Source organism: Grus americana, chromosome 15 (genome assembly GCF_028858705.1).
Source record: "Grus americana isolate bGruAme1 chromosome 15, bGruAme1.mat, whole genome shotgun sequence".
Taxonomy (NCBI): domain Eukaryota; kingdom Metazoa; phylum Chordata; class Aves; order Gruiformes; family Gruidae; genus Grus; species Grus americana.
This window is the reverse complement of record NC_072866.1, coordinates 3,027,718-3,050,798: the sequence shown is the minus strand read 5'-3', so window position 1 is coordinate 3,050,798 and position 23,081 is coordinate 3,027,718. Positions and strand designations below refer to the sequence as shown.

The following is a 23,081-nucleotide window of genomic DNA, read 5'->3' as shown; positions in this document are numbered from 1 at the left end:
ACCCCAGGACCATCTGATGTCTCTGGGTCATAAGGCTGCCTGGGGTTATCCGGGCTTGGGGTGCTGATAGGGCTCCAGGACTTCCCCAGGATCACGGGGGTCCCCAGGACAAGGGGGGGGGGGTCCCAGCTCGGTGCTGGGGCTGCCTCAGGATCTGGGCACCCCGCAAGCCCCAGGCTTGTCCCCCAGCCCTCCCCCCCCAAGGCTCCCCCGGTCTGCGGGCAGCCCCAGGTCCCCGCTTCATCCCGGGGCTGCCCCGACACCGGGGGTCCCCATGCCCGTCCGGGGCTCCCCCGGGCCCGCCCCGGCTGCTCCTCCGGTGGCGGCAGGAGAGGGGGGGGCGGTTCCGCCGGGGGCGGGCCGGGGCGGAGCGGGCCGGCGGAAGCGGGCGGAGGCGGCGGCGGCGGCGGCGATGGCGCTGCGGGGCGGGCGGCGGGCGGCGATGCCGGGATAGAGCCGGGCGGCCATGGCGCGGGGAGCCGGCCCGCCGCTGCGGCTGCTGCTCCTGCTCCTGCTGCAGCTCCTGGCGCTCCCCGCCGGCCGCGGCAACCGCACCGGCCCCGGTGAGTCCCGGCCGGGGATGGGGGGAGGACTGGGGGGGGGGGGGGCAGTGTGGGGATGCTCCGAGGGCACCGGGGCTCGGACGGAGGGGCGCGTCTGGCAGAGGTAGCCGGGCTGGGGGGCATGACCGCCCGCCCGTGGGGCGGCGAGGGTCCCGCGGGGCAGAGGCGCCGGTGGGAAACCAAGAGGGTTACGTTAAAGCGAGCGGGGACTTGTCTGCCGCGCAGCCCCGGGAGCTGCTCCGAGTCCCGCGGCTCCTGCCAGGGCTGGCTTTGGGGTGGCTTCGTGATTTCCCGGGTGATGTGGGTGCTCGGGGGCTCCGTGAACCGTCTCCGGTGGAGCGGCACCTGTGTCGGGTGCTGCAGCGCAGCGAGAGGTCAGGCCTGGACCCGGAGGGGTTTCTGCTGTATTTGCAGCGAGGGTGCTTGTTTTGCTCGGTTTGGCTTTGTTTTCAGGTTACTTTATTTCCAGTGCATCAAGGCAGCTGGGCGGGAGCGGGGGTTTTGGCAGAGCGGTGGGATGCTCGTCACAGTGGCGCTGGGGGTCTGTGGTCCCCGGGGACCGTGCCTCCCGCTCCGGTCAGTGGGTGCAGTGTTGGAAGGGTTTGGGGAGGTGAAGGTTGTTCACCCACTTTGCCACGTCACAGAGATAGGCTGGTGCCTGAGCAATGGCTATCTGCTGTTGGTGGTTATCACTTCCTCATAGTCTGCAAAGCAGGGAGGTTGCACCCGGGAGCCGATGGGCGAGATGGCCTTTTGCCCCAGGCCCACCCTCCCCTGGCATCCTGCTAGCTGGGTTCCCAGCCCTGGAGAGCTACCCTGTGCTTCAGGTGCGGTGGTTGGTTTGTCTCGGCACCGTCCCGCCGGAATGCCCCTGTAGGGTTAGCTCTGGGAGCCGGTGAAGATCAGCTCCTCCATAGAGAACAAGGAGTCCTCTTTCTGGAACATGGAAAGATGGATTTTTGACCTGATCTAAAGGAACAGGGTTTCTGTTATGTTATAAACGGCCGAACACCTTGCCCTATAGCCATGTCTTGTCCAGAGTCAGACTTATTGCCGCCTGCATAGCTTTACACAGTGTCTACTTCATCCTTTTGATGGGAAGCCCTGAAACCAGCAGTCAAGGTTATCATTTCCTAAAACTACCATGAGATCATCTTTGGACAAACAAACCCAAGCTATTGCAGGTGGCTCTTCATTCTGAAATTCAAATAACGTGTCTCCTCTTTGCATCTGTGATTCTACTGCATTTTGTTTCTTGTCTTAAAAACACTTTGGTTTTTTGCATAATACGTTTGAAATCTGCTTATGCGAGATCTGTATGGGAGAGGATGGAAACAACATCCATTTGACAACTCCCTTGCTCAGTTTAAAGGCCGGTTTTACATCATGGGACAGTCGAGTGGTACTTTGCAGGTGTTGTCGTGCTGGTGCAGAGCATAGGGACAGACAGCAAATACTGGATTACGCTCCCTCGATGCAAATGGGCTGCTGGAGCACACACCTCGCCTGCGGTGACCTGTCTTTCAGGCTTTTCCCTGCTGATACTCACTTTATCTGCCTGTGGTATTTCCTCGTCAGCCCCGGCGGAGGGTCAGCTTACCTACTCCCTGGGTGCAGCTCTCGGCCGCCCAGCACAGCCTGTGAGCAGGGGCTTGGCCGATTGTCGCCGCGAGAAGCTGTTTGTGTGGATTTTGTCCGCGCCGGTGATTTGTTGGTACGGCCACAGCTGCTGCTAACCTGGTGCAGGCAGCGCGTGGGCAGGACAGGTAGGCAGACCTGCCTTCGACCTGTTACTGCGCTTGAGCTCGCTCCGTATAATTGACCAGTCCTTAATAAATAGCACTGCTGATTACTTGAGTTTTTAATTTTGCAGCCTGCCTGCCCTCTCCTCCCCAAAAACCACACAAATCCTGCTTCAGCTTCGTGAGGACGTGCTGGACGGGTGGTGACCGTGGCTGTTGGCCGTGCGGAGCCTGACAGCCAGAGGGGTTGGAGCAGCCTGCACCAAGGCAGGAGGGCTTATCCGCGTGCAGGCTGCCTGACGGGACCTGTTGCATTGAGCCGGACCGGGGCTCTCCCAGCTCTAATTGCTCTTTGTGTCCCTGTCTGCCCTCATCCTGTGCCCAAACAGCTCCATGGACTTCCAGAAATGAACATGCCGTGTGCACGCGGAGCGCAGCCGGGGGTATAGATGCCATTGATACAGACTGCTGCCCTTCTGTAGCTCCTGTGTGTGAAATGTAACTGGGCTCGTAGGGGATCACAGCCAGCTCTTGTCTGCAATGGCCCACGCACTGCGCTGGCGTTGCAGCCAGGGAGCATTCGCTTGAAAAGCCCCTTTTGTGGTCTCTGCTCCTTGCTGGCCTGGAGAGCAGCGTTACCCTGGCGTGGGGACTGCAGCTGGACAGCTCTGCCCGCCTGCTGTGGACTTCTCGCTGTCCTGCCCGGGGCTCACCCTCCCCGTCACGTCGCCTGGCCCCGTGCATTAAGGTGCTGCAAGCGCTGCTCCCTTGGCCGGACCCGGTGGGTGCGTGGCTGGGGCAGCCCCTACGGTGAGGCGAGGCGGCCGCGCTCTTCCTCCACGAGCGAATCCTCCGCTTAGCTTGCATGGCTGGTATTTCTTGCTTTCCTGTTTCCTCCTTTCCCTGATGGATTTGCAGGGTGCCCGGAGGCTTTGGCTTGGTAATTTGCCAGGGAATTAAACCCATGATTACCGTTCCTGTCTCTTTGCAGCGCTGTGGGTGCAGGCCGGCGTGCGTCCTGCTTTGGGCCATGAATCGTAGTTCCTGCTAGGATTAGGTTCCTCTTGGTATGAAGTACATCCCAAGGCTCTGGCCCTCCCTGAGCGCTGTTTCCCTCTTTCTTTGGCATCTTTCTTAAACTCACTTGGGTCCTCTGTGTTTCCAACACGAAACACGACCCTGTGCAGCGTTGGAGGAAGGCAAGTTAAACCATGCTTGCTGCTTTATTCTCTGGTAGAAACAAGGAATCTGCGTCTGGAAGGTGCCACGGTTTCTCCCCACTCCAGGGAATTCCAGAGTAGAAAAGGAGCATCTGGGAGGACTTGGCAGAGATGTGAAGACATCTTCTTCTACCCCCTTGCTGACTGCTATCAACCTTGTTTTCGGGTGGGCGGCATGGCCTTGGCTCCACCATCTCCATGCGGTTTTGTCCCCTGCTGTGATGTTTCTTTTCCATCCCTGAGTTGCAGTCTGGCTGGCTTCTTGCTGACAATAACGTAATATAATTTTGCAGGTGAAATTATCAGCGGGGGGGGGTGATCTGTAGGCACAGCTGGGTGGATGGATGGAGGATCTAGTTAGTCTTGATGGCACTTGGACTGAATAGCTGTTGTCCTCTTGCGTGGCCTTTCAGCCTACCCTGGGGCTGTTCTCGCTGTCCCAGCAGCCTTTCTTCCAGGTAGGGAAATCTTTAGACTTTGGAAGGTACGTCTGAAAGCAGAGTTAGGTTTGCAGCACATGAATTTTCATCGCATTGCGTGTCACAGGTAGGCAGCGTGTTGTGCAGTACCTGTTTCCTGAGCTGGGTAAGACCGATAACGTCAGCCCGTGCGCTCAGCAGAGACGGACAAGGGCACAGCTCTTGCCTGTTGGTACCACAGACCTCTGCTGGGGCCCAGAGCACCCCTGCACTACCTGCACCCGTCTGCCCTGCGCCGTTTGCCCCAGGGTTTGCTGCTGCCCACTCCATCGCCTTGTCTTGTGCCATCAACGTTTCCATCAACGTTTCCTCCTGACCTCCTCCTCAGTGTCTCCGGTGATCTGTTATCCTCGGAGCACACCTCGCAGAGCGTAGTTAAGGCATCTTTTAGTGCTTTCTGGCTCCAGGTGACAGTTTTGGTGCAGGGGTGTGGGTGGTTCTGGCCGGAGGAGCAACGTATCTAGTGGGACTGGGATGAGAAATCAGGGACACCAAGGGCTCTTCTCCAGCAACCTTAAAGCTGCTGTGGGCGGGTGTAGCCCTGCAGCCCCAGCCACTGCTGTGCTCTCTCCCTTTCAGACTCCCTGTATGTCTCCGAGTACTTCTCTCAGAGCGCACAGAAGCTGTCCTTCTACAGCTGGTATGGGAACGCCAAGCTCTTCCACTTCCATGTGCCGGAAGACACTGTGCTGCTTCGCTGGCTCCTGCAAGCGTCCCGGGGGAAAGGACCCGAGTGCACCAACATGGACATCACAGTGTACGTATGTCCCTGTGCCAGTGCTGGCCCACGTGGGCTTCCTGTCCTTCTCTTGTCCTTGCTGCTCGTGGCTGTGGTTGGTTGGTTGTAGGAGGCTGGGCGTTTGTTCCCCCGTTGCAGCAGCCGTAGTTTCTTAATGTACTAGCACAAAATCTGTGTTTAAACCTGTAGGAGCATTTCGTGTTCACGTTACCAGTGGGTCTGGGGCTGTCTTATCTGACGTGACGTCTAAGAGACGCCTTAGGAACACTGGACAGGGCTTCACAGTGAGACTGGTGGTGCCGCTCATGAGCAAAGGTGTTCCTGGACATTTCTGTGCCTGGCAGGATCCTATGCGTGGTACCAAAGGATGTGGCAGAACTGCAAGGGGCTTGAGAGGACCCAAACCGGTTGGAGACAGACAAATTTCCCCTGTACGGAGGAACTGAAGAGACTGGGGATACTTCTTGAGGGATGTGGGCTCTGTGTGGAGCAGAGATAGGAGAGGAATGCCGAGTCCTGCAGACACAAGAGCACGAGAAGATTGCAAACTCAATGGCAGTGAAAGAAACGCAGCTTAAAGCAGTACTTGAGTTGTTGGGGGATTTGAGGTCAAACACGTGCAGGTGGGGCGAGTCTCTGAGCTGTATTTTGGGAGAGCCCAAAGTTTCCTGGGCAGATTGTGTCCTTGGAGGCACGTGGGTCTCTGGCACCCGCTCCACAGAGGTCTCGGCAGTGACTGAAGTTTGCCGCTTGGCTTGCGCTTCCCTGGTCTGTCCCGGGCACAGACTGGTGCTCTTAGTTGCTCCGGAGCAGCCTGGTACAGATGATTTTCCTACTTTCTACTTCCCAGAAAGGTTTCCAATAGTTTGGGGGTGTAAGGGACAAGGCAGCAGCTAAACGATACCCTAAGAAATGAAGACCAGCCCAGCTAAGCTCAAACAGGTTGATAACACATCACCTGTTTGCTAGCTGGACCTCCGTTGTTCTGTTGCAATGCTCTAGCAGTCCCAAAGCGAGCAAGTTAAATGCCAAATCGGTTGCCCGAATAAATATCCTGTGTATTGCTTAGCTGCCTGCTTTTCTGCTACTTTGAACATCGGGCTGCTTATCTGGAGAGCAGAAGTGCTGGGATACTGAAACCGGTCGCGTGGGCCCTCCCTGGTGAGCATTTCTTCAGTCTGGCTGCCCACCCTCCTTAAGAGGAACTAGGCAAGATGCGGATCTTAGCTGGGAAATGAAAGCTCTTCGCTGATGATTTAGCCTAGATGGGAAATTTGCTGATGCTTATAAAAGAAGGAGTAGTCTTGAGGCTGGGGCTTAACCTTTAGTAAGTGTGGAAATTTGCTTTCAGGCTTGATGGAACCGTGTAAATCCTTATCTTAATAAGCAGCCAAGTTAAACCAATCTCTAAATAAATCCCAGATAAGCTAATAGCAGCCAGTCCTTACCAGATGAAAACGATCGCTCCTGTGGTCCACTTGAAAACGTGGGGTTTTTCCAGCCTGCTCCCTCTCCCATCCCAGGCCAACCTGGGTGTCCACTGATGACTTTGTATCCCAGTTTGTCTTGCCAGTGTCTTTACATCCAATTTATTCTCATCCTGGTTTCTCTCGCAGGCACTTTCGCTATGGAGCCCCTCCTGTAATTAATCCACTGGGCACTCGTTTTCCTGCAAATGCAACCGTCCGTCCTTCCTATAACATAAGCATCACCCTGAGCAGTGCTGTGCAAAACACCACCTTTGTGAACGTCACCACCCCCGCTGCCGGAGCCTGGTTCATCGCTGCCCACCTCCCTGAGGCTGCTGGCAGGATTGAAGTGAAGGTGAGGGTCCTGGTGAGGGTCTCGGCCATCGTACTCTGCCCGGTGTGCCTCGTCACAGCTGACCCGTCTGCTCTCCCCTCCTGCAGGGTTTCTCCACTCCGTGCCCCTATATGTTCCAGGCAGATATGTTTGTGCTCAGGCTCACCGATATGCCTGTTCTGGAGCCTGGCGTTGCCATGCCACAAACCGTCGTCTCGCCTGCTAAGCCACTGCATGTCAAGTGAGTGAGAGCAGCGGATGGAAAGACGTGGGGGGGTGGGATTTCCCACGGGTGCTGCTTAGGGAAAGCCACTGTTGTTTGCACGTGGGGGGGTCTCCGAGCCTGTTTGCTGAGCTCCCTGCAGCAGTGGTTGGGTTTGCATGGGGAGCGCACGCGTGCCCTTATCCAGCTCTTCCCAGGTGGTCTTAGCGGTTCAGCTGCGGGAATTTTAGTTCTTTGAGATGTTTCCCTTGGGAAGGATTTTCACAACGCCGACCAGGGCAATCTAGTTCTTGCCACAAAGCCCCAGGGACCGTGGTGGGCTGGCTTCTGTTGAGAGTAGAAGCTCTGCAAACTGCTGGTCCCTCCTCCTGCAGGGTCTTTGTTCCCAAGCATGCCGCAGGGATGCGGTTTGAGCTGCGAAGCTGCGTGACAAGTGAGCAGAAAGCGTGTGCCGTGCGGGTAGTGCTGGGCTCCATCACGCTGCCCCAGTCCTTCCAGAGGATCATCACCTGCACGGGGAACGTAAACTGCAGCCTGGCCCTGGATTCGCCCCCCTGGGAGAAGTGGCTGCAGATCATGGTGGAGAGTCTCGGCGCTGCCACTGCCAGTGTGTCGGTGGAGATGCTGGCTTCTTTCACAGGTGGGCTTCCACTTTCTCTAGCCCTGTGGGAAGGACCAGAGGGAACTTTGTGTCTACTGTGTCTCTCTTTGGCCTTAGGGTGGCTGGCTGTAGTGGCCTGGGTTCCTCAGCATGTTGGTTGCCTGGGCATAACATTGGGGGCTGAGACCTTGTTGTTGCTTTGGGGTCAAAAGTGAAGGTTCCAGTGTTCACCCAAGAGGGATGCTCCCCGGAGCTGCCTGTTTTGGAAATGCCTGAAAAGTTTGGGATCTCTGAAGCAATTGTATTTTCCAAAGGCTGTTTGGGAAGCACTGGCTGGCTTAAAAGCTGGTGGGGAGAATAGTTTTGGATAGATCCACCAGACTGTAATGATAGGTTGACTATCAGTTGGTCATAAGCAGGCTACAGACAGGAAACCATCTCACAGAGGTTTACTTGGGGTGATGTCTTGGGCTGTAGTGAGGGGATGTCACCATTTCAGGTGACACCTTGTGACTCAGGAGGTCACAAGTTCTTGCGGCTGTGATAGGCACCTTTGCATCCTCTTATTATGCGACCATAATCCCTGTTTGACTCTTGGAAGCTCACCAACCAGGTACATTTTTAAAGTTTTCTTCTGCTGGGGGTTCTGCCATCCACTCCGCAAAGCAGAGCCTCGTCCCGTGTGCTGGAGGGCCTGCATGTGTTAAGAGGGAGCACTAGTGTCTCTGGGAGCGATGGACAGGCTCCAGCAGTGCGACTCCAAGTGTCACATTTAGCTCCGTCTGCCGCGGCGTGATGGCCTGTACCCGTAGTTACGTTGGGTTAGCTTCTCTCTTCTGCTCAGCGCTGTCTGCTGGTGTCTGGGGGACTGGTGGAGACTTTGGTGCAGCCTGTGGTTAGGGACAGCTCAGTGCTGTGCTCCGCCATGGCTAGCGAATACTCCCTGGGTACGTGATGTGTTATGATGCTGTGCGTTATCCCTTCTTCCCTTCCCCGCAGCTCCAGGGTGCTTCCACCCACTGTACCACCGTCTGGCTTCCATCAGTGTCCCAACTTGTAGATGCTGATGTTAGAGTTCCCCCTGCAAAGATGGTGCCTTTCAGGGGCTGTAACCAATCCTGCAGTGCACGAACCAGCTGAAAGACCCCCAGTTTGTGCTGTCACTTGAGGGTCTGGAGCTGCTGGGGCCCTGCCTGGAGGAGTTGCTGGTCCTGGCTGTGCTGATTCCTCTCCTTTTTTGCTTTACAGCTTGCAGACCGGGAAGTACCAGTTCATTCCTTAACTTCAGCAGCCTAAACCAGAGCCAAACTGGTCCCAGACCGGGTAGCACAGGAGCGGCAGGGAGCTCCGCTCTGACTACCGGAGAGGCTTTGCGCAACGCGTCCAACCAGAGGAGCTTCTGTCTGCAGAACCAGCCCGTCGTTCGTGAGGACCTGGATGTGGTGTCTGTGCGCTACAGGCTCTTGAACGGTCCCAGCGTGCCTGTGAACGTCCTCTCCCCGACCGTCCTCCTCCTCAGCCTGAACACTGGCATGGACAGCGGGGGTTCCCTCGTGGTCAGCCTCCTGCTTAACAAGGTGCGGAGGCGGATCGATGGGATTGTCTCCCCTTTGCGGGGCTGGTTTGTCAGCAAACTCCAGGGGCTGTAGGTACCGGTGGGACTATTTCTCTTTCTCTTTGTTGTCACAACACACTCCGAGCCTGTTTCAGCCACTTCCAGCATGTCCCACCTGGCAGCTCCAATTCAAATGCCACAGCTTGCTGGCATGTGGTGGCAGTGACGCAGAGGAGATGAAATGGAAAGCAGCTGCAATGCCATCTTCTCCACGGGAGCCTGGCGCCTTGCCACCAGGAGAGGAGACTGAGCAGGGAAACCCAGGGATGTTCTGCCCAAGTCGCTGATTCCTGGGCTCCTTCAGTGACACCCCAAAAATGAGCCCCCTGAAATTCTGTGTAACTTCCTGAGGGTGGGAGCAGGGCTTAGCCTGGTGTCCTGCTGCCTCTGACTTCTGCCACCCTGTGCTCGTGCTGAAGCGATGTGTGAGTGTCCCAGCTTTGGGGCAGTCCCCGGGAGGCTCTCTTGCCTTTCAGCCGGCATGGAACGCGGTGGCAGCGCAGGGTGAGGTGAATGCCACAGGTTTGCCCAGAAATTTGGCTGAATTGATGGGTGACCTTGATCCGCAGGATTTATTGTGGCCTGCCGCTCCTGCAGCGTGGGAGATGAATCGTGCCGGGGGGTGGCATCGGGGCGCTCTAACGTGGGACACTGCTCTGTTCGCACAGACATCCGTGGGCCCGGCCAATGCCACCGTGGTTGCGTGTGTGAGTGCTGCTTCGCCGGTGCTGTCCCTCAATGCCACGCAGAACTGCAGCACAGGTATGAGAGATGCTGGCACCCGATGCCAGCTCCGGGCTTTGCCCTTAGACCTCGTGGGCTGTTCACTCACTCGGGACTTTTTGGGGTGTCCCAGGGAAGCTGATTTTAGCACAAACCCTCCTGAGGTCTTTGTGCTGGCATGTGCCCAGCGTGCTGGGGTGCACCGGGAGTTAGCCTCCACCAAAGGAAGGTCTGGTTACCAGCTGGGGCTCTTCCAGCCTTGCTGGCAGGAGGTTTGGGGATGGTCGAGGCATTGCTGGTGTGCAGAGAAGCTAAGCTCTGCACTGGAGGACTAGCCAAGCAAGCGGGCTGTTCCAGGTGCCCTGTGCTGTCTAGGCAGGTACCGAGAGCTGAGATGAAAGAGAAAACAAGGGTCCTGGGAGCAAGGGTCCTCTCCATCCCCCTGGTGCCTCCTGAGGATGGGAGCGAGGAGCCACAGGAGCATCCGATTCCTGTGCAGTCGGTCTCAGCCTGAGATTGCTGGGAGCCCTTCTCCCCTAGTCTTGGCACACCACAGCACCCTCTTTTCTTTAAGCTTTTTTCCAGGGCTACCCTCTGAGCGTGAGCTCGTCCTCTGTGGAAGCAACGCTGATTGTCCTGTACCCACAGACAGATGACTGGTTCCTCTCCCTGCAGCTCATCTGCCCGAAGGGCCAGGGGTGAGTCTGGTCTGTCGTCCCGCCTCAGGGCCGGTTCAGAGCACTCTGCCTCCGCATCCCACCGCCCTTGGCTAGTGTGAGCAAATCTGTCCTCACCGCTGTGCCGTGGGCTCGTCTCGCCTGGCAGCAGTACGGCTGTGGCTGCGGAGGGGGAAGGAGGTGGGTGGCAGTGCCGACTTGCTCTCTCGTGAGCACCCGAGCAGCTTCTCTGGTGCCAAGCTGGCACATCTCGTGCTGCCTGCATGTGGCAGAGCCTGTCCGGAGGAGCTTCCCCTTCCCCAGGTGGATTTTGAGGTGATGAATTGGTAAATGAAAAATGCTGCTGTTACTCCTTCGATGGGTCTCTGAGATGCAGGCAGCTGTGCCCGTACTCCTGCAGTTTGCCTTCCTGCTGGTTCCTGAGCGTGCTGTAAAACAGTGCTGGCGATGCTGGTCCTGAGGACCAGTTGTGGGTGCTGGGGTCTGCTGTGGGGGTCTGGGGAGAGCTGGCACCCACCTGTGCATCGGTTTGGCAGTCCGAGTGGAGAGGGAGCCGACTCTGCTCGTAGCCATTGGGAGGGACGGAGCAGATTCCGAAATAGCGGGGAGCCTGCATGCAGGAGCATGGCCTGACCCTGCGGAGCAGAGCGCTCCCTGGGCACAAGGCCGCCCCGAAGGACCAGGGTGCCAACGCAACCCGCTCTCCCTGCAGTGAATGTAACGCCGCAGAAGCCAAAGTGACCGTCTTCGCATACCTCACCCCCTGCTTCAACGACTGTGGGCCGTACGGACAGTGCAGCCTCCTGAGAAGACATGGCTACCTCTATGCTGGCTGCAGCTGCAAGGCCGGTGAGCGCATGTTCCGAGCAAGTCTTGCCATCCTCCCCGAGGGGAGGGCACTTTTTTCGGTGGTGGTGTTTGGGGAGGGGAGCCTGGGGTCTGCCGCAGCTGCCAGGAGCAGCCTGGTGTCGCAGTGCGGGCCAAAAGAGCCCTCGGCACCCGCGGTGGCCTCTTTGGGAGCATCCTGACTTCCCTGAGGGGTGCTGGGTTCTGGGAAGCACAGAGCACCCCAGGGGGAATGGGGAATCTGGCTAAGGACAGCCTGGAGTTTTGCTTTTCCCAGGGCTTGGAGAGGTGCTTCTGAGCATCCCCAGAGAGATCGGGGTGCTGGCAGGGCTGCCTGAAAATGCCTGCGTCGGAGCCTGCGCCTTTCGGGGGGTTTTATTACGCAGGGCGCTGGTACGGGACGCGATGAGGTCCTTGCCGGTGCTTTGCCATGGTGCTCTGTCTCCTGCTGTGGTCACGCAAGGCCGTTCCTCAGACTTGGAGGTGCCCCTGGAGGAGGAATATCTGTGTCAGCTACTAATTATCTTAACGGGATGAGAAGACGGGCGGTAGTCAGTGGTGTAGGGAAGACGACGGCTCCGCTGTGCTTGGGCGGGTACGTGTGCCTGTTCTCAGCAGAAGGACGAGGCCAAGCATGGTTCAGTGCTGCTCTGGGCCAGAGCCAGGACGTCCCCGCTGTGCGCCGCAGCGCTGACCACGGGTGAGGGGCGAGGCGGAGAACAGCATCCTAATTTCCCCGAGGGGTGCCGGGTTCTGGGAAGCCCAGAGTACCCCAAGGGAACGGGGAATCGGGCTGAGGAGAGCTTTCTGCTGAATCACTCAGAGCAAAATGCCCCATCTGCATATTGGTGACCCAGAAATAAAGCGGAGAGCGCAGCGTCCCGGGGCCCTGCTGGGCAGGGAGCTGGCAGCAGGGGCAGAGCTGCTGGCTCGGCGTCTGGTGGCACTGTGACGGGGTGGATGCTATGTTTAACTCTGCTCCTTGACCGGGCAGTGCCTGCGTGTACCCAGGCTGCCCTGTGACTGACCGCCTTTCCCTGAAAGCAAGGCACGGGCATCCTAATCCTGAATTAAAATATTTTAAATTAAAAAAAAAAAAACCAAACAAAAAAACCCCAGGTTTGTGTTCATAGGAAGCTGTCTCAGCTCAGTCCTGGTACCCAGGCAGCAGGCTGGGAGTTGTGCCCTGTTGTGCACTGTCCTCTAGGAAACCTTCACTCCTGCTGTCCTGCGTGGACCTGGGTGTCACTGTGGGCTGGGTATGCTCGTCCTGGAGGAGTTGGAGGGGGATCGGGTCGCACCTTCCGCTGCCCATAGGGGTTACAGGGACCCTGGAGCCGGGCTCTTCTGGGCGAGCACAGGGAAAGGGCGAGAGGCCACAGACCTGGGCTGCAGCAAGGAAACTTCCAGATAAATTGAAGACGACAAATTTTCCCCTGTTAGAGTTGTTCATCCTTGCACAGCATCCAGGTCTCCACCCTTGGAGATCTTCAAAACGTAGTTGGGTAAGGCCCAGAGCAACCTGAGCTGGCTTTGACAGGAGCACAGTGGCTGTGGATCATTCTCCACCCTGGTTCCTGGGATCTGTAGGGATCTTGCACCCAGCTTACACCATCATTGAAGCATCTGAGCCTTGAATGCTTGATGTACCACCAGCAAGTAGCATGTGTGTGGAGATACTGTAGGGATTAAAAGTGCCAGCCTGGACAGACCCATGCTGGATGTAGGATGGCCTCTGCTACGTGGGAACAACCTGGGGGATGTCCTCAGAGCAGACATGGGACTCTGCTGGGGTTCCCCAAGACTTTCCACAGCAGAGCATGTGATGAGTAACGAGACCGTGCCAAGAACAGGAGTGCGACTGGCTGGTGGAGCAAGGGGTGGGAGGCTCAGGGGTAGTCCAGGGGTGTGACTGCTGCTTCTGAGGCATCCCAGGCTCCCGCTGGGTGCTGTGGGAGGACGAGGTAGGGCATGCGAGATCCCACACAAGCCTCTCTGCTCTGCAGGTTGGGGTGGGTGGAGCTGCACGGACGATACCAAGGCCCAGTCTGTTGGTGTGCAGAACCTGGCCACCCTCCTACTCACCCTGAGCAACCTCATGTTCCTGCCGGCAATAGCGGTTGCTGTTTATCGCTACTACCTGGTGGAGGCCTCCGTCTACACCTACACCATGTTCTTCTCCACGGTAGGGATTGCCTTTTGTCGGGTCCCCTGCCAGGTCCCCCTGAGCATCGGGAATGTTGCATCAGACTGAAGTCCTTGGTGCAACAATTCATCCTGGAGCTGCACAAGGAGCTTCTAGGATCGTGGGGCAAGCACCTCCATGGACATGTCCTGCCCCTGCAGAGCTTGGCAGGAATGTTACCTTCACTGGGCTCTTCCACCTGCGCTGTGGGTACTCGTATTTGGGGGTGTGGGGGGGTTGACCCTGCCTGGACACCAGGTGCCCACCAAAGCTGCTTTATCACTCCCTTCCTTAACTGGACAGGGGAGAGAAAATATAACGGGAGGCTTCTGGGTCAAGATAAGGGCAGGGAGATCACTCACCCGTTACTGTCACGGGCAAAACAGACTCGACTTGGGGAAATTAATGTAATTTATTACCAATCAAATCAGAGTAGGATAATGAGAAACAAAAAATAAATTTTAAACCCCCTTCCCCCCACTCCCTTCCTTCTTCCCAGGCCCAACTTCACCCCCCATTTCTCTCCCTTCCCCCCAGCGGCACAGGGGGACAGTGGATGGGGGTTGTGGTCAGTTCATCACACGGTGTCTCTGCCACTCCTTCCTCCTCAGGGGGAGGACTCCTCACACTCTGCCCCTACTCCAGCCTGGGGTCCCTCCCACGGGACGCAGTCCTCCATGGACTTCTCCAACGTGAGTCCTTCCCACGGGCTGCAGTCCTTCACGAACTGCTCCAGCATGGGTCCCTATCACGGGGTGCAGACCTTCAGGAACAGACTGCTCCAGCGTGGGTCCCCCACAGGGTCACAAGTCCTGCCAGCAAACCTGCTCTGGTGTGGGCTCCTCTCTCCACGGGTCCACAGGGCCTGCCAGGAGCTTGCTCCAGCATGGGCTTCCCATGGGGCCACAGCCTCCTTCAGGTGTGGAGTCCTCCACGGGCTGCAGGTGGATATCTGCTCCACCATCAACCTCCACGGGCTGCAGGGGGACGGCCTGCCTCACCATGGTCTTCTCCAGGGGAATCTCTGCTCTGGTGCCTGGAGCAGCTCCTGCCCCTCCTTCTGCACTGACCTTGGTGTCTGCGGAGTTTCCCACATCTCACTCCTCTCTCTTTGGCTGCAGTTGCTCTGTTTTGGTTTTCCCCCACCCCTTCTTAACTCTGTTATCACAGAGACGCTACCACCATCGCTGATGGGCTTGGCCTTGGCCAGCGGCGGGTCTGTCTTGGAGCCAGCTGGCCTTGGCTCTGTCAGACATGGGGGAAGCTTCTAGCAGCTTCTCACAGAAACCACCCCTGTAGCCCCCCCGCTACCAAAACCCTGCCACGCAAACCCAATACAGGGTGGGACCCCGGGGAGCGGAGGTGGGGTTGGCACATTGCACGCTTGAAGGGTGCTGCCCCAGGAGCTCTCGGCTGCAGCTGGGAGGGTGCAGGGTGATGGCTGCTCTCATCTGCTTTCCGTAATGCCACGGTGGTTTGGTGGAGCTTCCTGGAGGCGCTGCCAGGAGGGATCCTGGCTGCCATGGGCTGAGCCTTCTCCTGCCCCTCCTTCCTAGAAAGCCGCGTGGTGCTGCTGGATTCATGCTAGCTTTTGCTTTTGTCCCCGGCTGTAGTTCTACCACGCGTGTGACCAGCCAGGCGTCGCGGTGATGTGCATCATGGACTACGACACACTACAGTACTGTGACTTTTTGGGCTCTGTGGTGTCCATCTGGGTGACGATCCTGTGCATGTCCCGGGTGAAGAAGATCCTGAAATACGTGAGTGTCAGGTAACCCTGTGTGGCAGGGCCAGACCTGGGCCAGCCAAGCCACAGGTGGCCATGCTGAGCCCTCTCAAGGCTGTGTCTTAATGACACAGCCCAGCTTGGGGACAAAGCCTGTTTGTCACCCAGTGCCACCCCAATTTTTAAACCAGTGGGTTGTTTTGTCGCAGGAGTTTGGATCGTGAACCTGCGTGCTTGTAGGGACGGGGTCTGAAGGGACTGAGATTTGCAGGAAAGGTTTGTGGGTCCTCTGGCTTCTCCTCCTGAAGGTTCTGCTCCCAAGTCGTGCATGCACGCAGGGCTGAGTGGCCAGGAGGTGATGTCCTCCCTGCTCTGGCATAGGTGGCTGTGCTCTGGCAGCAGATGAGCTGATGATGATAGCAGTGGTGTCTCATTCCCAGGTCCTTTTCGTCTTGGGGACCCTGTTAATTGCCATGTCCCTGCAGCTGGACCGCAGAGGGGTGTGGAACATGATGGGTCCCTGTCTCTTTGCCCTCGTCATCATGATTGCAGCGTGGGTAAGTAAGGGCAGCCAGGCAGGACTCCGGGGAATGATGGTGGCAGAGCACACCCCACACTCCGGCTGATCCACAGGCAGGGCTTGATCTCCTTGAAACACCCAGGTGGAGGCGGGACAGGGCAAGGGATTCACCTTCCACCTTCCATCCCTCCAGTAGCTGAGAAATCCCGCAGTTATGGGTCTCGGCACAGCCTAGCTGCCGCAGCTCCAGTTGAGCGCACGTCTGTGGCTGCGGTGTTGTCCCAGAATGCCTGGCTGTCGCCTGTGCCCTGGATGGGGTTGTGGCATCGCCGCGACCCTCTGCATGCCAGGCTTTGGTGCCGCAGCTGGGTAGGGGCTCTTGCCCACAAGAGATGGGCCCAAGAAGGGGGGAGGCTGAATTCTCGGGGGCAGCAGGCACGCCGTCTTGCTGCGAGGTTGGCAGATGCTCCTGGGTCCAGCAGCGCTGCCTCTTTCCCTGCGTAAGCTTCTGTTTGGCGGCTTAACCCTTCTGTACTCTCGCGTCACCAGGTTCACCACGGAGTGAAGCGCAAACACTGCTACCCCTCCTCGTGGAAGCGCTGGGTTTTCTACCTCCTCCCAGGGATCACCTTGGCTTTCATTGCCATCTCAGTATATGCATTCATGGAAACCAATGAGAACTATTACTACACCCACAGCATCTGGCACGTGCTGGTGGCTTGCAGCGTTGCTTTCCTGCTTCCTCCTCGGGACAAGCATAAGAAGCCCTGGGCCTGGTCACAGAAGCTCACTTGTCGTTATCAGATCTGCCAGAACGACCGTGAGGAGCTCTATGCCGTGACCTGAACTGCTCAGCTCCCGGTCGCAGAGGTGGAGGGCTTGGTGAGGTTGCTCTTGCCTGGGTTGCCCCGCTCTCGCATGTCGGCAATCCTCTTACATGCTCATTCACTGGCCAGGAGAGCGCAGTATGGACCGCATGTAAAGATGAAGACGGTGGGCTTGTCTTGTGAAGGCAAGTTTGAGGCCACCTCTGCTTTTCTGCTGGGATGGGGCAGGTTCTTCGTGGTTCTAGATCAAGGAATAGCCTGTCTCCCACCTCCCCGTGGCCCTGGGGGAAATGGCCAACCCTTCTTCCCCTCCTGCTGCATCCATGAGGCTTGGGCTTAGCCCACGCTGAGCTGGAGCCGGGGCTTTGGTGCTGGGCTCTTCCCTGCACCCGCTGTCCTAGCAGAGGGCTGTGGGATGGGATTTCCCCAGCCATACTGCACTCGGCATTTGAACTGAAGAGAAGAACGGGTTTCTTCTGATCTGGGGGGCAAATGCTGCCGCGTGCCCTTGGTGCTGATGGGGAGGGAGCTGATCTCAGTGTGTGCTGGGCCCTTGGCCATCATCTCCATGGGTGTCTGGAGCCTCTCTCCCTGTGAAACAGGCAGTGCTGCTCTTACCTAGTCCTGACTCGGGGCGGGGCAGGAACGGGGTTGGGACTTGGGCCCTGGATTCAGGATCATGCTTGGCAGGAATGTGAGGAAAAAAAAAAATGCAGTGGGGCATGTGAGAGGTATTGGCAGCATCTCACCCAGAGCTGTGAAACCCACAGCAGTGCAGGGTTTAGTCTAAGTTTAACTTTAGCTTATCTGGAAGGAGCCAGGCTGCTGCCCGGTGCCCCTTCCTCTCTCGATGTTCAGGTATTCACCGTCTTCCTCCCTTTTGTGTTTCATCATGTGCATGGCTCTGCCCCGGCAGTGTAGGTGGCCCAGGATGGTGCCTGAGCTGCGCACCCCCTGCTCCCCTAGCCTGCTGCGCTGTGGAGGCTGGACGTGCCGCGGAGTCGCGGGGACACCAGCAGTGTCCCAGCCCAGCCGGGAGCATCGCCATGGGCTCCTCGCGTGGCCATGGGCTCCTCTGCAGCGTCCGTCTCACCTCAGCCTTACTGTAGGGCCCACAGGCATCAGAGAGCAAGGGCCGAAACTTGGCAGGCAGGCAAGTTGTCTTTGCCCATCCTTATTCTATAGATAAGGGCTCAAATACATCGTTCCTTCTGGTTTATTCCAGCGGCAGTCTGTCTGCTGTGTGCTGCCGGGAGCCCATCCACGAAGCCCCTCAGGTGGCTTTGGGGAGGAAAGCGCTATTAATGAAGGATTTGCCTCCTAGTTTGTAGGAAACAGGGTTATTTCTTGGCTTTGAAAAGCGCCTGGCCTTCTGCTCAGCTCTGCACTTTATCCCTCTCCCTCCCCTTCTTCCGCAACCTCCGACATTTTAAGCAGACGCAGGACGAGCAAAGGGCGCTCCCCACCTTCCCCACCCCCGCGCCCACCTTCCCCCTGCCTTTCCTTTTGCTGCTGCCGCCATCCACAGCACCGGGCAGCGTGTCGGGAGCGGGGGCTCTTGGGCTCTCGGGGGCTTTCCTTGAACTTATATCACTTTTAGGCACTTTTTCCCCCTAGTCTTGGTTTGCACAGAGGGGTTGCAGCCCTGGTGCTGTGGCAGGCGACCACGGCTCCTTCACGGCCCACGCTGCCCGTGCCCGGCTGCGGGTCTGGCCCGGGGGCTGCCGGTAGCCAGAGAAGCAATAATTCCTCCTCGGCCTTCGCCTTCCGGGGCGTCCATGCTGCAGAGCAGGGGGAGCTTTGGGGTGAGAAATCCCGCTAACGTGATTGTTTATTTTGTGTTCGATCACTGAAATTCTGCTTTTTGCCCCTCCCCGTGACTGTTGGCCCTGGCTCAGGGTGCTGTTAGGTGCCTGGGGAGGGGGTGTCGATTATTTCGGTAAAATCTGAGCGAATTCTGGTGTCTCGGGGGGTGGGGAGGGGAAAGGTTTTTGTTTTTTTTTTCTTTGCTGTTAATACCTGTGATTATTTTATACGGTAAATTTTAAAGCTTACAGTTTTATAATTTAATAAAGGTAACGGTATTTGAGGGCAAAGAGGCGAGGGCTGGGGTTGTTGCCGATGGGGCAAGGAAACGGGCGGGCGAAACGCGGGCGCGGCGCGGCCCCTGCCGGCCGCCGTTGTCGGCCCTGCCGGCCCTGCCGCGCCAGCCAATGAGAAGCGGCTCCGGCCGCGGTGGCCGCTGGGAGCGGGAGCGGAAGCGAGCGCTGGCGGCGGGGTGATGCCGCTGCACCGGTACGCGCCGCGGCTGTGGCCGGCTCTGCGGCTGCGGGAGGGCATCTGTGCGCGGCTGCCGGAGCACTACCTGGCGGCGCTGCAGGACGACACGCCTCCCACGCCCGTGCATTGGCGGCCGCTGGGTGTGCGCTACCGACGGAACCCACGGACCGGGGAGCGGGAGCGCGTGCAGGACGTGCCGGTGCCGGTGTACCTGCCGCCCGCTGCACACGAGGGGCTCTGGGGCGGCGAGGGCTGGATCCGCGGCTTCCGATATGCGCGCAACGACAAGGTGAGCGGTCCGGCCTTTCCTTACCCCGGGCCGGCGGGGCCCAGCGGTGCCGGGGCCAGGCGACCGGGGCCTGCTGGCAGCGGCCTCCGCCTTCCCCCTGCGGGCGGCCCAGCCGGCCCCCGGCGCAGCCTCGGCCCGTTTCAGCGGGCAGCAGCACCCCCGGGGAAAAGGCAGCGTCCCGGGCCCTGACCGCCGGTCTCTGCCCAGCTCTCCACCAGGCTGCCCAAGACCTGGAAGCCGCAGCTCTTCGACCGGCAGTTCTACAGCGAGATCCTCGACGCCACGCTGACCATCACCGTCACCATGCGGACGCTGGACCTCATCGACGAGGCCTACGGCTTTGACTTCTACATCCTCAAGGTGAGGCCCTGCACTGGCAGGACTCCCTGTGCAGCGGCCTCGGCGAGGCAGGTCTGCGCCCGCGCTGCCCTCGCTCGGGGGCTCGCAGGCATCTGCTGCTGTTACTGCATTAGTTTCCAACCTTTAATACCCCCTTGATTGCAGCCCTCGGTATTAAATACCAGAACCGTGATCAAATTAGCTCCAGAACAAATCCAAGGGATTTTTGCCCTTTCATAATGCATGTTCTGAGAGCCTTTACAGTGTGCGGATAAACTGCCCGTGTCATCCACGTGCTGATAGACCTGCGTGCTCTCTAGCAGCTGGTCTCTCAGTGCAGTTTAACATCAGACTTTTTTTCTCCAGACTCCAAAAGCCGATATGTGCTCGAAGCTCGGGATGGATTTGAAGCGAACGATGCTGCTGCGACTTGCACGGCGGGATCCCAAACTGCATCCCGATGATCCAGCCAGGAGAGAGGCAATCTATAATAAGTACAAGGTGGGTGCCTGACCTGCAGTTCCTGCCCTGGTGTCTGCAGTGATGTTTGTCAGGTTATTCTTGTCTCTCTGTGGGCTACTAATTTCTGTACTGATCGTTTACGAAGGCAAAAGCCTGTGGTTTTGCTTTGATCGAGGTCGGTGAAGGTCTGCAACAAGCGCTGGTAGGAGCTGGCGCTGCCGACAGCAGCGAGAATTTGTACTGGCGCTGCAGCGAGGAGCCCAGACTGCCTGTGTGCAGTTTGGTTTTGTGCAGCTGGTGATGGTTGCCGGCATAGAAACACCACCAGCATCCCCGGTCTGTGGAGTTGTGCTGAGAAACAGCCCCAGAACTGCACACGGGAGAGGCACAGCAGCGGACGCGACTGATCGGAGGAAGCGGGACCCTCGCTAAGGGAAAAGGAGAGAATGGAAGTGGACCTTGGTTGCCAGAAATGAGGGAATGGTGTTTTAAGATTTGTCTGTAGTAACATTCCTGCTGGATCACGTGTTTTTGTGAGCTGAGCATAGAGAGAATTTGCATCCTGGTCACCTGGAAAGACTGTACCATCTGCTTCTTTTATCACAGGAATTCGTGATCCCAGAAGAGGAAGCTGAATGGGTTGGCCTGAGTTTAGAAGAAGCAATAGAAAAACAGAGGCTCCTAGAAAAAAAGGTGAGTTCCTGAGGCAGCGCTTAGCACTGAGGTGTCATAGCCGCACCAGGCTGCACATCCAGCTGATCTTCTGAGGCAGCCACATGAGCCCAGTTAAATTTGGGTGCCCAAAACATGAGGCTGAGTTAAAGCACGTTGTAAAACCAGATCCCCCGGTCAGAGGAAGAGAGATTTAGGGGGATGGTTTATAACTCCCACCCTGTTGCATGAACATCTTTGCCTTTGATTGTCTTCTGCTGTGTTTCTTGTGCCTTGGGACACACGGATACAAGCTCAGAGCTTGAGAGTCACAGAGTCGGTGACCGCAGCTCGCTTGTTGGAAGTGATATGCAGAGGAGGGTGCACCAGAGAGCTGCTGGGGCAAAAGGGCTCCTGAGGTGGTGGGGTCTCTTGGTGACATTTCCCCCAGACCTGTTGGCTCCTGTTGTGGCTGCAGCAGGAATGGAAAGGTCAGGAGCACTGACTGCGTGAGGCGGTGCTGGGCCCTGAACCCCGTGGGGGTACGGTCACCCAACGTGCTTCGGTACAGCTCTGACTGAGGGCAAGGCGAGGAGGAGGGAAGCGTTTTTGGAAGGAAAGGGATCCCTGGGAGCTAGGGATGATTCTCATTGGCAAGCAGAACTGGGAGAGCTGCTGAATGTCCCACGTGAGTGCCTGTCATCTTTGAGGCAAGGTGGCAGAGCTGAGCAGCAGCAGTGTCTGGAGGAGCAGCAGAGCAGGTTGTCTTGTTCAGCCACTGAAAAAAAAAAAAAACAGTCGCTCCTTCCTCTGGGTTTAACTGTTAGCACTCCTGCAGCTCCCCAGGCTCCCCGTTACACTTCACCCCTTCCTGCTGCTCAGAGTCGCTCCTTTTCAGTGATTTATCCTCTGCTTTGTTTCAGGACCCTGTCCCACTCTTTAAGGTGTATGCTGAAGAGCTCGTCAACCAGCTGAAGGAACAGGTGCTGCAGAAGCAGTAGAAGGAAAAAAAACCTTTGGAGCAAAACCCCTGCTGCAGATCAAGCTATGGCGTTCAGCGAGTCTGAACCACGCTTGTGTGGAAGGGCCCACATGAAGAGCGTGCCCAGGAGCACGTTGCAGTTATTGAAGTCTAATGACAGCCTAAATTCAGTGACGAGCCGTTCCTGTGGGCTGAGGAAAGAATTTCTCTCCTGTGGCCCTGAAAGCGTTCTCGTAAGACTGACTTAACGTGGTTCTTCTGCCTGTACAAGTAGTTGGCTGCTGTTGAGAGCTTGATCGTGATATAAAACATGCATTTTGAGAATATCAGTAAACTTTTCTCTGACGCTTGTTGCTCATCGGTGTATTATAGCAGGGACTGCCAAACACGGTGGTGGTGTAGCTTAGATAAATGCCTCCTGGAGCAGGGACGATTGTGCCCCAAAAGCGTGACCTGCAGCCCCTGCCTGCAGCGGGGCCTGCCAGCAGGTGGGGCAGTCGCTAGCTAACCCGTTGGGTTCCAGCGCTGTTTCTGTTTGAACTTAGCGACTGTTAAACCTTTTATTTTGTAAAAATGCAGTTGAAGCAGGTGTTCAAACCTTTGCCCCTGCCTGGCAACGAGGGACTGAAGAGCGCTTGCCGTAATTACGTGCTAGTGAAGAGCACTGTGTGGCGTCTGTAAGCCTCGTGGTCCTGTGGTGGGTTTCTGGCTGGAGGAAAATCAGCCTCTTCTCCCTTTCCCTTCAGCGCTGAGGTGAGGGACAAGTGCAGAGCTTGCAGGATGGACCTTGTGTGAGCCATATCTGGATTGTCGCCCTCAGAAGAGACTTCACCTTAACCACGTCTTGGGATGAGACATGCTCCCCCTCTCTAGCACGTAAGGGCAAGTGTACTGTCTCTGAGCCACAGGACCCGTGAGGAGAGAGAAACTGGGCTTGTGGAGCAGCGTGTGGCTGGTCCCCTCTGCACTGGAACAGAGTAGGACCACAGGGGAGCAGAAATTCTCAGTGCCTTAAAGATTTTGGGGAGAAGTGCTGCGGAGGTGGTCGCTGGGTAGGCACAGAGCCTCTGCAGGGCTGTGCTAGGTGGCTGGGGGCGAGGTGAACGCAATCTAAATGGTGATGTTCTGTCAAGATCGGACTTCTCTGCTGCTTTTTGGGCCAGGGAATAGGTGGGAGCCTTGGCAAGGGGTATTTGAGCCCCCAGGTGAGCATGGCGCTGCTGTGCAGCCCCTGACTGGTAGGGCTGGTTGGTCAGGGGCTGCCAGACCGGGGCTGTGCTGCCTCTGCACGGAGGCTCAGCGCTGCAGGGGACAGGTTGGGTGGCAGAAGCTGGGTGTTCCCAGCCCGCATGTGTGTCTCTGCTCTGGCGAGTCCAGGTTCTCAAGAGCAAACTGGCACAGAAGGTCACATTTGCCTAATTAATGATTTTGTAGCTAGGCCAGCACAATGACATTTGCTTATCTTCTCCCTCTTCTGCAACTGAGCTGAGCGGGAAGCTGCTGCCCAGCTCCTTGGGGACCCTGACACTCTGCCCTCGTTAGAGATAATTAGCTGGGACAAGCTCCTTGTTTGACAGCTCTGCTCATCA

At 57.5% G+C, this 23,081-nt stretch overlaps 2 protein-coding genes across 4 annotated transcripts; both read left to right on the top strand.

Moving 5' to 3' along the window:
* Window positions 1-400: 400 nt before the first annotated feature.
* PGAP6 (post-GPI attachment to proteins 6) lies at window positions 401-18,585 on the top strand. Of its 3 annotated transcripts, none has more exons than XR_008579416.1 (13): window positions 401-563; window positions 4,584-4,761; window positions 6,360-6,567; window positions 6,654-6,787; window positions 7,144-7,409; window positions 8,619-8,947; window positions 9,654-9,747; window positions 10,283-10,406; window positions 11,098-11,234; window positions 13,238-13,416; window positions 15,030-15,176; window positions 15,352-15,699; window positions 16,212-16,231. XR_008579416.1 is itself a non-coding variant. In XM_054843103.1 (13 exons), exons 1-13 carry the CDS (start codon window positions 467-469, stop codon window positions 16,506-16,508), a joined length of 2,262 nt encoding a protein of 753 aa, XP_054699078.1. In that variant the 5' UTR covers window positions 401-466; the 3' UTR covers window positions 16,509-18,585. The 3 variants fall into 3 exon arrangements, 2 of the variants coding, with proteins under 2 accessions (XP_054699078.1, XP_054699077.1); XM_054843103.1 differs by having other exon boundaries at window positions 15,628-15,699; window positions 16,212-18,585; XM_054843102.1 differs by having other exon boundaries at window positions 15,583-15,699; window positions 16,212-18,585.
* A 40-nt stretch (window positions 18,586-18,625) lies between these two features.
* Window positions 18,626-21,838, top strand: MRPL28 (mitochondrial ribosomal protein L28). The gene is made up of 5 exons (XM_054843104.1): window positions 18,626-19,058; window positions 19,266-19,418; window positions 19,764-19,898; window positions 20,466-20,552; window positions 21,434-21,838. Exons 1-5 carry the CDS (start codon window positions 18,771-18,773, stop codon window positions 21,509-21,511), a joined length of 741 nt encoding a protein of 246 aa, XP_054699079.1. The 5' UTR covers window positions 18,626-18,770; the 3' UTR covers window positions 21,512-21,838.
* Window positions 21,839-23,081: the final 1,243 nt, after the last annotated feature.